General features: G+C 39.1%; 1 protein-coding gene across 2 annotated transcripts in view; it reads right to left on the bottom strand.

Annotated features, from left to right (window-relative positions):
* Positions 1 to 15005, bottom strand: part of grb2b (growth factor receptor-bound protein 2b) — a 118648-nt gene that overhangs the window by 97597 nt on the left and 6046 nt on the right. For both annotated transcript variants that reach the window (XM_061973869.2, XM_061973871.2), the window contains exon 2: positions 10470 to 10722. In XM_061973869.2, the coding sequence (XP_061829853.1) occupies positions 10470 to 10547 (78 nt within the window). In that variant the 5' untranslated portion in view covers positions 10548 to 10722. The remainder of the gene's footprint in view (positions 1 to 10469; positions 10723 to 15005) is intronic.

Raw genomic sequence — 15005 nt, 5'->3', positions numbered from 1 at the left:
ACATGTTTTATCTCGATGAGCTTCAAGAGGTAGTCACCTGAAATGGCTTCACAGGTGTGCTTGAAGCTCATGGAGAGAATGCCAAGAGTGTACAAAGCAGTAATCAGAGCAAAGGGTGGCTATTTTGAAGAAACTAGAATATTTTTTTGTAAAGTACATAAAAGCGCTATATAAATGTAATTCACTTCACACTTCACTCCACACGTGATTCTTCATAGTTTTGATGTGACAATCTACAATGTAAATAGTCATGAAAATAAAGAAAACACATTGAATCTCTCCTCAATCCCACCAACACGTCTTCCTATGAGGAAGCAGTGCCTGGGGAATCTGTGGTGGACTCTTCTATTTCTGGAGCTGAGGTTGCTGAGGTAGTTAAAAAGCTCCTCGGTGGCAAGGCCCCGGGGGTGGATGAGATCCGCCCGGAGTTCCTTAAGGCTCTGGATGCTGTGGGGCTGTCTTGGTTGACAAGACTCTGCAGCATCGCGTGGACATCGGGGGCGGTACCTCTGGATTGGCAGACCGGGGTGGTGGTTCCTCTCTTTAAGAAGGGGAACCGGAGGGTGTGTTCTAACTATCGTGGGATCACACTCCTCAGCCTTCCCGGTAAGGTCTATTCAGGTGTACTGGAGAGGAGGCTACGCCGGATAGTCGAACCTCGGATTCAGGAGGAACAGTGTGGTTTTCGTCCTGGTCGTGGAACTGTGGACCAGCTCTATACTCTCGGCAGGGTCCTTGAGGGTGCATGGGAGTTTGCCCAACCAGTCTACATGTGTTTTGTGGACTTGGAGAAGGCATTCGACCGTGTCCCTCGGGAAGTCCTGTGGGGAGTGCTCAGAGAGTATGGGGTATCGGACTGTCTGATTTTGGCGGTCCGCTCCCTGTATGATCAGTGTCAGAGCTTGGTCCGCATTGCCGGCAGTAAGTCGGACACGTTTCCAGTGAGGGTTGGACTCCGCCAAGGCTGCCCTTTGTCACCCATTCTGTTCATAACTTTTATGGACAGAATTTCTAGGCGCAGTCAAGGCGTTGAGGGGATCTGGTTTGGTGGCTGCAGGATTAGGTCTCTGCTTTTTGCAGATGATGTGGTCCTGATGGCTTCATCTGGCCAGGATCTTCAGCTCTCGCTGGATCGGTTCGCAGCCGAGTGTGAAGCGACTGGGATGAGAATCAGCACCTCCAAGTCCGAGTCCATGGTTCTCGCCCGGAAAAGGGTGGAATGCCATCTTCGGGTTGGGGAGGAGATCTTGCCCCAAGTGGAGGAGTTCAAGTACCTCGGAGTCTTGTTCACGAGTGAGGGAAGAGTGGATCGTGAGATCGACAGGCGGATCGGTGCGGCATCTTCAGTAATGCGGACGCTGTATCGATCCGTTGTGGTGAAGAAGGAGCTGAGCCGGAAGGCAAAGCTCTCAATTTACCGGTCGATCTACGTTCCCATCCTCACCTATGGTCATGAGCTTTGGGTTATGACCGAAAGGACAAGATCACGGGTACAAGCGGCCCAAATGAGTTTCCTCCGCCGGGTGGCGGGGCTCTCCCTTAGAGATAGGGTGAGAAGCTCTGTCATCCGGGGGGAGCTCAAAGTAAAGCCGCTGCTCCTCCACATCGAGAGGAGCCAGATGAGGTGGTTCGGGCATCTGGTCAGGATGCCACCCAATCGCCTCCCTCGGGAGGTGTTTAGGGCACGTCCGACCGGTAGGAGGCCACGGGGAAGACCCAGGACACGTTGGGAAGACTATGTCTCCCGGCTGGCCTGGGAACGCCTCGGGATCCCCCGGGAGGAGCTGGACGAAGTGGCTGGGGAGAGGGAAGTCTGGGCTTCCCTGCTTAGGCTGCTGCCCCCGCGACCCGACCTCGGATAAGCGGAAGAAGATGGATGGATGGATGGACATTGAATGTCCAAACTTACTGTATATTAAAAAAACAAAACCACCACAGTGAAGGAAATAGCAGCATGTATTTTCTAATCCCTTCGTCCAAGCAAGGTTGCAGGCAGACATGTCGAGGCGAGGCGAAAGCATGACGTCTGAAATAAGCATCTCTTGTACGGCATTTCAGAGTGGACATTGAACAAAACTATCTCAACTGCAGCAGATATTTCACATTTACAAGCCCCTAAGATTGTTGAGACTCCAGAAACAGAATTTAAAAAAATGTTATGCCTCTGAAGTAGTCATTAAACGAGAAGTCGCTTACTAAGTAGGTTTGGCAGAATCTGACAAGACCAAAGCATACCTCACTAGTGCTCAGTTCAGGGTGCAATGATTAATGTGTGCTACCCTTTCTCTTAGTTTTTGTGGCTTTACTTCAGTTTCCCCCCCTGCATCACCATGACAACCACGAGTCTTGAGGACGATACACGCAGGAACTAGGTAAATCAGGCAGTAGGACTCCAGTGTGTTTACTGTACAGCGTTTTAGTGTGGTGCCTGCTGGACATCATGCGGGGGCTGAACAGACAGTCCAGTCTAGAAAGTCCAAATGTTAGCTGCTAGACTCAATCAAGCCAGCTGGTGACCAATTTGCTGACTCACTATGTGAAGATGAACATTTCATTTCATGATTATTGTCACCAAACTTAGCTATCAGTAGGAATGAGAACCACTCTTTCATTTATTTGTGGCGGGTCTCTACAAGTATATTTAGCGCTAGCGCTTCACCTGCTTTAATATTATAAACACTGTAATGTGACTACCTGTACATGTAGATAGCTATATAAAATCCACTAATAAAATTGGCACTTTTACCACGGTTTACATCCCTATATTGTAGTAATAAAATTAAATAAGCATTAACAATTAAAAAACAGAGCAAAATTATATAATGCAACAAGAAGAGATATGTTGATACTACTAATGACATATTTGTCTTTAAACAAATGTAAAACATTTTTGATTGTGGCGATGTGCCACGGCAACTTTTGAGCCGCCACACCTTAAAATTGTGTTTTTTGTTCCAAACCCTGTTTCCATATGAGTTGGGAAATTGTGTGAGATGTAAATATAAACGGAATACAATGATTTGCAAATCATTTTCAAGCCATATTCAGTTGAATATGCTACAAAGACAACATATTTGATGTTCAAACTGATAAACATTTTTTTTTTTTGCAAATAATCATTAACTTTAGAATTTGATGCCAGCAACGTGTGACAAAGAAGTTGGGAAAGGTGGCAATAAATACTGATAAAGTTGAGGAATGCTCATCAAAGACTTATTTGGAACATCCCACAGGTGAACAGGCAAATTGGGAACAGGTGGGTGCCATGATTGGGTATAAAAGTAGATTCCATGAAATGCTCAGTCATTCACAAACAAGGATGGGGCGAGGGTCACCACTTTGTCAACAAATGCGTGAGCAAATTGTTGAACAGTTTAAGAAAAAACTTTCTCAACCAGCTATTGCAAGGAATTTCGGGATTTCACCATCTAAGGTCCGTAATATCATCAAAGGGTTCAGAGAATCTGGAGAAATCACTGCACGTAAGCAGCTAAACCCGTGACCTTCGATCCCTCAGGCTGTACTGCATCAACAAGCGACATCAGTGTGTAAAGGATATCACCACATGGGCTCAGGAACACTTCAGAAACCCACTGTCAGTAACTACAGTTGGTCGCTACATCTGTAAGTGCAAGTTAAAACTCTCCTATGCAAGGCAAAAACCGTTTATCAACAACACCCAGAAACGCCGTCGGCTTTGCCTGGCCTGAGCTCATCTAAGATGGACTGATACAAAGTGGAAGTGTTCTGTGGTCTGACGAGTCCACATTTCAAATTGTTTTTGGAAACTGTGGACGTCGTGTCCTCCGGACCAAAGAGGAAAAGAACCATCCGGATTGTTACAGGCGCAAAGTTGAAAAGCCAGCATGTGTGATGGTATGGGGGTGTATTAGTGCCCAAGACATGGGTAACTTACACATCTGTAAAGACACCATTAGTGCTGAAAGGTACATACAGCTTTTGGAGCAACATATGTTGCCATCCAAGCAACGTTACCGTGGACGCCCCTGCTTATTTCAGTAAGACAATGCCAAGCCACGTGTTACATCAACGTGGCTTCATAGTAAAAGAGTGCGGGTACTAGACTGGCTTGCCTGTAGTCCAGACATTGAAAATGTGTGGCGCTTTATGAAGCCTAAAATAGCACGAAGGAGACCCCCGGACTGTTGAACAAGTTAAGCTGTACATCAAGCAAGAATGGGAAAGAATTCCACCTGAGAAGCTTAAAAAATGTGTCTCCTCAGTTCCCAAACGTTTACTGAGTGTTGTTAAAAGGAAAGGCCATGTAACACAGTGGTGAACATGCCCTTTCCCAACTACTTTGGCACGTGTTGCAGCCATGAAATTCTAAGTTAATTATTATTTGCAAAAAAAATAAATAAAGTTTATGAGTTTGAACATCAAATATGTTGTCTTTGTAGTGCATTCAATTGAATATGGGTTGAAAAGGATTTGCAAATCATTGCATTCCTTTTATATTTACATCTAACACAATTTCCCAACTCATATGGAAACGGGGTTTGTACATGAAAGCAAATTAAAGTAATATAATGTATTGTACTGTCTAGGAGAAGACACGATGTCTCGCCCTCTTTTTAGCTTTTATTGCCAATCTTATGTTAACAATTCCAACAAGCATTTCCTCCATGCTTCACTCTTGGACACACAACTGTAAGATCAGCACTGTGTGAGAACATTTTAACAAAAAACTGAAACTTTTACTGGGATTTTTTTATAGAAACAATTCTTGCTTTTCTTTTACTGTGAAACAGGAATTGGTGGAAACAACCTTTTTACCAGTTATTGACTATGGAGATGTGTTGTACATGAATGCTACTGCTGGTTGTCTCCACAAGCAGGATAGTGTGTACCACGGGGCACTGAGATTCATCACCAACTTACTCACCATTGCGTATTATACTCAATGCTTAACTGGACATCTTTATGTGCTCGACGCCTCAATCATTGGTATGTTCTCATCTACAAAACCATTCTGGGTATCACTCCATCTTATCTGTCTTGTCTTTTACCATAGAAACAAGGAAGTCACAATCTTCGTTCAATGAATGTTCTGCAATTTGTCGTCCCCAAAGTAAGAAGTGAACTGGGCAAGAAAGCATTTAGGTTTTCAGCACCGAAGGCTTGGAATAACCTACAATGGAATATTACACTTCAAACCCTTGTTACATTGAATGAGTTTAAAGCTTCTGTGAAAGGACTGCAGTCTACCTTGTCTGTATGCACATGTGTCATGTCAGCAAGTTTTAATGTTGGAAATGTGACGTTTTATGTGTTTTTTAATAATAATAATAATAATAATTAAAGCTGCAAGCAGCGATGGACGGGACCGACTTTGACGCACATAAAATCCAAACCAGAGCAGTAATTAAAACTCTTTGGTCAACTTTTAATCAGAAGGGTTCAATCTCTCTCCTGTGCTAGTTTGAAGCCGACATGACAAACGCGCTCAGAGGAGATAATGTTTGAATAAAGGTGACCGGTTTTTACAAAACGTTTGTTTTGAAGGGGGAATTGCAAACTTCCTGTTGATTTTTGCTGGGGGTCAATAAATGAAATGTAGGTCTAAGTGAGACCTACATAGAGGTTTTTGTTTCATGTCTCTAAGACATTCCTACTGGAAGTTACAGGCAGTTTTGTCTTAGTTTTCTTCCTAGGAGCAGTTGTGTCTGTGTTTTCTTCCTACGGGGCGCTAGAGCGCAATTTTGAGTTTTGGGGTTGGGTTTTTTATTAGATCGCAATTTTTGCCAGTCCTGATGTGTGTGTCCAGTTTGGTGAGTTTTGAAGCATGTTAAGGGGGTCAAATTACAGCTCAAAGAGGCAAAAGTGACGGTTTTTACTAAACTTTTGTTTTGAAGGGGGAATTGCCAACTTTCTGTTGATTTTTACCTAAGGATGTCAATGTATGAAATCTAGGTCTAAGTCAGACCTACATAGAGGTTTTTGTTTCATGTCTCTACGACATTTCTACCGGAAGTTACAAGCAGTTTTGTCTGTGTTTTTTCCTAGGGGGCGCTAGAGCGCAATTGTGAGTTCTGGGTTGTTGTTTTTTTTATTAAATGGCAATTTTCGCCAGTCCTGATGTGTGTGTCAAATATGGTGAGTTTTGAAGCATGTTAAGGGGGTCAAATTACAGCTAAAAGAGGCGGCGGAATAATAATAATAATAAAACGCACAAAATACAATAGGGTCCTCTGTCCCAAAGGGACGTTGCGGTCCCTAATAACTGGGATTTATATAGCGCTTTTCTAAGTTTACTGTTTTTAATGTAACCTTGATGCTGCCCTCTTGGCCAGATCTCCCTTGGAAAAGAGATCTTTGATCTAAATGGGATTTTTTTACCTGGTTAAATAAAGGCTAAATAAAATAAAAACAACGCTTCCTCATTCTTAGCCGAAACCGTTGGTTAACAGACCATGAGAGAAATGAACATCATGACACACTAACACACTGTACACTTTTAAGTAGCAGTAGAGTGGAAAAACAAGTTGACTTTTTATGCTTAATTGTGTTTCATTGCATCCATTAAACCATATCCAATTGTATTTACAATCAACAAAGTATGTGAAAATACCGTCTAAACATTACAAAATTCCATAAATTCAGTCAGCCATTTTGAGTATTCTGCTCTGAATGTATTTGGTAATTTCTGTAGATTCTACATCACTGGAGTAACACTTCTGGATTTCTGACCATATTATCAGATCAGTCATACTGGAAGCATGCGAAAAATTGGAAAGAGATGTGCTGTTTATTATTCACAATCCTCATGTAGGACAAGAACACACGCTTGGCTTTTTTTATACATTCGAAATCGTAAATAAATAGCAAACAATTGAGTCAACAAATCGAGGGTCCTCTGTTGCGCTCATTATACTCTCTAAAAGCCGCTAACAATACTCCATTTACATGTCGTGACCTGAAAATGAACCAATCATGAGCGACATTGTTATTATAAGCGCTAACGCAGACGGACTATTTTAGTGACGCACTGATAGCATTCCAGCATGAGTGGAAATATAACAACAGTATGTGTTTGTTTTATTATGGTTAGTTTGTATGTTTAACACCCAACAATGCTGTAGATGCAATAGTGTTTCAATAAAGCTGCATCCGTTTAGCACTCGGCTTCTAGAAGTTATAACTCAACCTCTTGGGAGAAATCTGCAGAAAAAAATTCCCCAAAAATGCAACAACAATTGAAAATAGAGCAAAACGATATGTAAGAAAAACACAAATGTTAATACTATAATGAATAAAAACATATTAGTTTAAAATGTATGTATAATTTGATTGCCTTTTTAAAGAAAATATATGCATTATAGCAAATAATATGACGAGGCCTTATTGACCACACCCACACCACCACAAGTATCTTGGAAATCTAGGGGGCCGCACCTTCGGTCCCGCTGTTCTGTGTGAAACACTGACACGTTTCACTTTCGCTTTGTCTCGCATTACTGTAAAGCTCGGGCTGCAGCTATAGATTATTTTAGCACTCGAATAATCTATCAATAGTTTGATTAATCAAGTAATTGGATAAAACACACCTCAATGTGTATTTTAAGACATATAATTGAAATAGAGATTGTTGTACTTGCCATAACCTTCATTACCCTCTTTGATCATCTTTTACCTTGTATTATATTGTATATTCCTCTTTTTTTTTTTTTTACCTTCAATTAAACTTTATCTTTTATTTACCTTCTATTTAACCTTTTTTTAACCTATTGACTTTATTTGACCGTCTTTTACCTTGTTTTTTAAATCTTCTTTAGCTTCTATATTCCTACTTTTACCTATTTTAATTTTGATCTAGATTTTATCTTTTAACTTCTTTTACTTTTACCTTCTATTTTAACTTATTACCTTTACCATTTACCTAATTTGATCATCTTTTATCTTGTTTTATCTTCTTGTACCTTCTATGTTCTTACCTCTACCTTTTATTTACCTTATTTCATCTTCTATCTAACCTTGTTTACTTTTTATATACCTTCTGTTACCTTTTACTTACCTTCTAGATGCAATACCTTCTATTACATTTTATTTACCTTATATTTTCCTTTTATCTACTACCCTTTAAAGTATTTTACCTTCTATTTACCTTGTTGTACCTTCTATCTACTTTACATTTACCTTCATTACTTTTTATTTACTACTTTATCTTCTGTTTACTCTTTTTCACCTTATTCTACCTTTAATATACTTATATTACCTTTTATTTACCTTCTATTTACCGTATTTTCCGCACTATAAGGCGCACCGGATTATTAGCCGCACCTTCTATGAATTACATATTTCATAATTTTGTCCACCAATAAGCCGCCCCGGACTATAAGCCGCGCCTACGCTGCGCTAAAGTGAATGTCAAAAAAACGCTGCGCTAAAGTGAATGTCAAAAAAACAGTCAGATAGTTCAGTCAAACTTTAATAATATATTGAAAACCAGCGTTCTAACAACTCTGTCCCAAAATGTACGCAAATGTGCAATCACAAACATAGTAAAATTCAAAATGGTGTAGAGCAATAGTAACATAATGTTGCTCGAACGTTAATGTCACAACACACAAAATAAACATAGCGCTCACCTTCTGAAGTTATTCTTCATTCGTAAATCCTTCGAATTCTTCGTCTTCGGTGTCCGAATTGAAAAGTTGCGCAAGCGTGGTATCCAAAATGGCCGGTTCCGTCTCGTAGAAGTCATCGGGAGTCAGTGTCGCTGTTGTTCTGTGAATCCTGCCTTCCGGAAAGCTCGGACCACAGTTGTGACCGAAATATCTGCCCAAGCATTTACGATCCACTGGCAAATGTTGGCGTATGTCGTCCGAGGCTGTCTGCCCGTCTTAGTGAAGGTGTGTTCGCCTTCGGAGCTGTGTGAAAAAAGCCACCCGGCCTCTTCGCGTAAACTTCCCTTAACCACTCGCTCATCTTTTCTTCATCCATCCATCCCTTCGAGTTAGCTTTTATGATGACGCCGGCTGGAAAGGTCTCTTTTGGCAAGGTCTTCCTTTTGAATATCACCATGGGTGAAGTTAGCATGGCAAGCTAGAACCACAGTGAAGGATGACTTCTCATTCCGTGGTGCGAATATTCACCGTACGTGCTCCCGTTCCACAGTGCGGTTCAGTTGCTGTGAAATACGGTAGTAATCCGTGTGCGGATGGAGAGATTGCGTCTTTTTATGAACCGGATCGCTTAGTAGGAGCCATTTTGTGGTCTTTACAGATGTAAACAGGAAATGAAACGTACGGTGATATCCGCGCGTTTTTTCTTCTTCTTCCGGGGGCGGGTGAAGCGCTTCCTGTTCTATGGGGGCGGGTGAAGCGCTTCCTGTTCTATGGGGGCGGGTGCTTTCCTTGGCGGTTGCTTGCGTAGAAGAAGAAGCGCTTCCTGTTCTACCGGGAAAAAAGATGGCGGCTGTTTACCGAAGTTGCGAGATCGAAACTTTATGAAAATTAATCGTAATAAAGCGCACCGGGTTATAAGGCGCACTGTTAGCTTTTGAGAAAATTTGTGGTTTTTAGGTGCGCCTTATAGTGCGGAAAATACGGCCTACTTACCTTATTTGACTGTCTTTTACCTTGTTTTTTTTATTTATTTTTAGCTTCTATATTCCTACTTTTACCTTTCATTTAACCTATTTAAATTTTTATCTACCTTTTATCTTTTAACTTATTTGACCTTTTACCTACTTATTTAACTTATTTTATCTTTACCATTTACCTAATTTGACCATCTTTTTATCTTGTTTTACCTTCTATATTCTTACTTGTACCTTTTATTTACCTTATTTTATCTTCTATTTAACTTATTTTACTTTATTTACCTTCTAGATACACTACCTTCTTTTATCTTTTATTTACCTTATATTTTTCTTTTATCTATTACCTTTTAACGTATTTTATCTTCTATTTACCTTGTTGTACCTTATATCTACTTGCATTTACAACTTTATCTCCTATTTACCTTTTTTCACCTTATTAATTTACTTATATTACCTTTTATTTACCTTCTATTCAACTTGTTTTACCTTCTTTATGCTGTCTGGAGTTGCACGCATTAAGCGATTAATCGAAACAGAATATTAATCAAAATAATCGATTAATCGTTGCAGACCTACTCAACGCATAGTAAAACAACCTCATCGTTAAAGCACACATTTATATGATCGCTGACTCGGGTGAATGAGACGTCTTTTCTGCTGGAAAAAAGTGCCTATTTTTGGACGAGGAACAATTATTTGGAACTTTGCACTGCATTCCTTTGCTGTACGTCTTCTAAAGTCATATGAGAATTGAATGCTGATGGCACTTCTGTAACTGGGCTTACATAACAGAATTCATCCAAGAGGAAGTTCAGCCGCAGCAACAGAGCATTTCATAATTATGGTTTCTACAGACAAGCCATTCCCGCAAATGAAGGATGGGGAAAAAAAGGTTTTTGCTTACCTTGAGGACTTCTCCACGTTTAAAGCTAAGTTCATCATCAGCAGTGGCTTTGAAATCGTATTTGGCAATGGCCTCCATGGTTTGCGTGCAAGTGGATTTCTTGGCTGGTGTCGTGATTGGGGGACTGAATAAAAAATAAAAACACAGCTTATCCCGGCTTCTGAGGCCAGATGCTTTTCTCCCGAGTCTCTCCTCCCGTCTGTGACCCGTTGCCGTAGGGCTTTGACCTTACATAAAGGCCGCAGCAAGGTTCCTGTCAGAAGGGAGAGAGAGAAGAAGCTGACTAAGATGTGCGGCACAGGTCTGTGAGAAATGTACACAAAGTAGCTGAGGTCGGGAATTCCTTTTAGCAACACACCAACTTACTTCAAATAAATGTAATGTAAATTCCACTACTTTTTAATTACGCTTTGAACCCTGCGGCTTTAACGGTGCGGCTAAATTAGGGATTTTCTTTTACTGACAGCCATAATGCAATAGCTTAAAAACAAACAATAACACACTGATAAGGTGTGTTATTGTTTGTGCTATGGCGCCATCTTTTGGACGAGTTCGCTCATTGCAGGGGCTGCAGTGTCCTTCCATTTAGTCCTTCCAACTGGAAGTAAAAGTGTATTCAGTCTACTAGCCGTCCATAGCGTTCCTACTCGTACGGATTCTCCATTCATTACTCCAATTAGACAAAACGGTACTATATTATGTCTGAAAATTACACACAGAGTACTTACAAGCAGACACAGTGTGTAGACTGAAAAGGGAGAATGGACGCATTTTGGTGTAAAAAGTAAAGATAAAGGTGAAGTTATAACACTGACATGGCAAGCCATCTAGCGGCTAACATCTATCCGCAGTCGGCAGTGTTTTAGCTACTTCTAAATCACTAATCCTGGCCTCCATGGCAACAAATAAAGTAAGTTTCTTACAAGTTTCATTATCACTGGAGGACGAGGAATAGTTAAACATGCTTCGTAGGAGGATACAATAGCTCACCGGCGTCACAATGTAAACAAATGCCATGGGTGGATCTACACCTGACATCCACTGTAACGATACCAAGTACAAGAGTGTATCTAGTCGATACTACTATGATTACATCGATATTTTTTATCGTCACAAAATCTATTTTCCTTTTAAAAAAATTCATATTATGTTTATAGTCAGTAAATACGTCCCTGGACACATGAGGACTTTGAATATGACCAATGTATGATCCTGTAACTACTTGGTATCAGATCCATACCTAAATGTGTGGTATCATCCAAAACTAATGTAAAGTATCAAACAAGAGAATAAGTGATTATTAAATTTTAACAGAAATGTAGATAGAACATGTTAAAACAGAAAATAAGCAGATATTAACAGTAAATGAACAAGTAGATTAATAATCCATTTTTACAGTTTGTCCCTCATAATGTTGACAAAATAATAGGTGTATAAATGACACAATATGTTACTGCATATGTCAGCAGACTAATTAAGAGTTTTTGTTTGTTTACTTACTACTAAAAGACAAGTTGTCTAGTATGTTCACTATTTTATTTAAGGACTAAATTACAATAATAAACATATGTTTCATGTACCCAAACATTTTTTGTTCAAATAAAGACAATGACATTTTTTACTGGTCCCCTTTATTTACAAAACTATTGAAATACATTTTGGTAACGGTACCAAAATATTGGTATCGAGACAACCCTACTACCAACATTATGTTGCCTTATATGGAATAATAACAATACGGCAAGCAACCCTTTAAAACACAATACTTATTCAACATTAGTTGTTTCAGCATTGTGATTGGAAGGTCAAGAACTTTTAATCATCTTAAAAAGTAAACAAACTTAAAATATAAAATGGATTCTCAATCTCCGTTCGCAAAAATGTCACGGAAGTAAATATGGATCATGATGAAGTGCAGGTTATCCTCAGAAAAACTGGGCTGGGTGGTTTGTTTTGTTGTCTTCTTTTGTTGCCATCGCTTTCGGCATACTGGCCTTGTTTGTCCATCTTTCTCATTCAGTCTCATTTTTGTTAAGTTGCGGTGCATCACAAGTCCTTGCTTCCCCCCTCAAAAAATATTTGTTTAATTGTCTTATCTTTTTTCAGGAAAAATAGAGGAAACGGAGAATGAAAGAGGAACATATCTATCAGCAAGAAGTGCTGGCACGTGAACCCTGAAAGAAAATATTGAAAATCAAAACACATGGGTGAATTTCTGCACTATTTTACATTTACATTTATTCTCCTCTACAAACCTTTTCTGGTTATCTTTTTGACACTTACATGCCCCATGTAATGTACCACACAATATCTAGTTCTTTAGTAGTTAATATACCAACATTATAGTCATTGAAAATGTAATGTAAAATTCTATACCAAGCATCCAAAGAACTCAGAAAACAGTAATATACTTCCGGCATTTACATCACACATGCACCTGGGGATAGGTTGACTGGCAACACTAAATTGGCCCTAGTGTGTGAATGTGAGTGTGAATGTTGTCTGTCTATCTGTGTTGGCCCTGTGATGAGGTGGCGACTTGTCCAGGGTGTACCCCGCCTTCTGCCCGATTGTAGCTGAGATAGGAATAGACGAGGAATAGCTAAACATGCTTCACTGCACACCGTAGGAGGATACAATAGCTCACCGGCGTCACAATGTAAACAAATGCCATGGGTGGATCTACACCTGACATCCACTGTAATGATACCAAGTACAGGAGCGTATCTAGTTGATACTACTATGATTACATCGATATTTTTTTACCATCACAAAATCTTTTTTCCTTTTTTTAGAATTCATATTATGTTTATAAACCTAGTAAATACGTCCCTGGACACATGATCGATACCTAAATTTGTGGTATCATCCAAAACTAATGTAAAGTATCAAAGAAGAGAAGAATAAGTGATTATTACATTTTAGAATTGTAGATAGAACATGTCAAAACAGAAAAGAAGCAGATATTAACAGTAAATGAACAAGTAGATTAATAATACATTTTTGCAGTTCGTCCCTCATAATGTGTACAAAATAATAGGTGTATAAATGACACAATATGTTACTGCATACGTCAGCAGACTAATTAGGAGTCTTTGTTTGTTTACTTACTACTAAAAGACAAGTTGTCTAGTATGTTGACTATTTTATTGAACGACAAAATTACAATAATAAACTAACATTTTTTGTTCAAATAAAAACAATGACATTTTATTGTGGTCCCCTTTATTTAGAAAAGTATTGAAATACATTTTGGTACCCGTACCAAAATATGGGTATCGAGACAACCCTAGTGTGTATGTGTATAATATTTTAGAAAAATGACTCTTGTTATCAGGATATAAAATCACTGATATCGTGATATATTATGAATTGGAATTTCCCCCAGGGATCAATAAAGTACTTTCTATTATATTCTACTAGTTTGTGCAGATCCAAAGGTGGGTAGTAACGCGCTACATTTACTCCGTTACATCTACTTGAGTAACTTTTGTGATAATTTGTACTTCTAAGAGTAGTTTTAATGCAACATACTTTTACTTTTACTTGAGTATTATAGAGAAGAAACGCTACTTTTACTCCGCTACTTTTATCTACATTCAGCTCGCTACTAATTTTTATCGATCTGTTAATGCACGCTTTGTTTGTTTTGGTCTGTCAGACAGACCTTCATAGTGCCTGCGTTTCAACAAATACAGTCACTGGTGACGTTTCACTCCGTTCCACCAATCAGATGCAGTCACTGGTGACGTTGGACCAATCAAACAGAGCCAGGCGGTCACATGACCTGACTTAAACAAGTTGAAAAACGTATTCGGATGTTACCATTTAGTGGTCAATTGTACAGAATATGTACTGTACTGTGCAATCTACTAATAAAAGTTTCAATCAATCAATCAAAAGTGTGAAGGAAAAAAGACCCTTTTTTATTTCAACCGTACATCCGGTCAAACGCCTAAAGACTGACTGCACAGTTCCTGTCTACACAATAAAAGTGCCGCTCCATCGCGCCTGCGCTTTCAAAATAAGAGTCTCCGAAAGCCAGCGCAAACAAGCTAGCAAGCTACGGAGTTTGCCGCCAATGTATTTCTTGTAAAGTGTATAAAAACGAATATGGAAGCTGGACAAACAAGATGCCAAAAAACAACCAATTTCATGTGGTATTAGACAGAAAGGAGGAACTTTTTTTCTCCTCCATTTGAAAACGAGGACGTTATCATCACTACTGTCTGATTACAATCAATGCAAGTCATCAGAATCAGGTAATACACCAACTTATATTCTTGTCTTCATGAAAGAAAGGAATCTATATGTGTTAAACATGCATGTATATTCATTAAAACACCTTTAACATGTAAACAAAAACGGCAAAATAAATAAATATAAATTGTATACTGTATATATCAATGTATGTATATATATATATGTGTGTGTATATATATATATATATATATATATATATATATATATATATATATATATATATGTGTATGTATATATATATATATATATATATATATATATATATATATATAT

This window comes from Nerophis lumbriciformis, linkage group LG22 (assembly GCF_033978685.3).
Source record: "Nerophis lumbriciformis linkage group LG22, RoL_Nlum_v2.1, whole genome shotgun sequence".
Lineage (NCBI taxonomy): Eukaryota > Metazoa > Chordata > Actinopteri > Syngnathiformes > Syngnathidae > Nerophis > Nerophis lumbriciformis.
The sequence above is the reverse complement of the archived record's forward strand: the minus strand, read 5'-3'. Positions and strand labels throughout refer to the sequence as shown.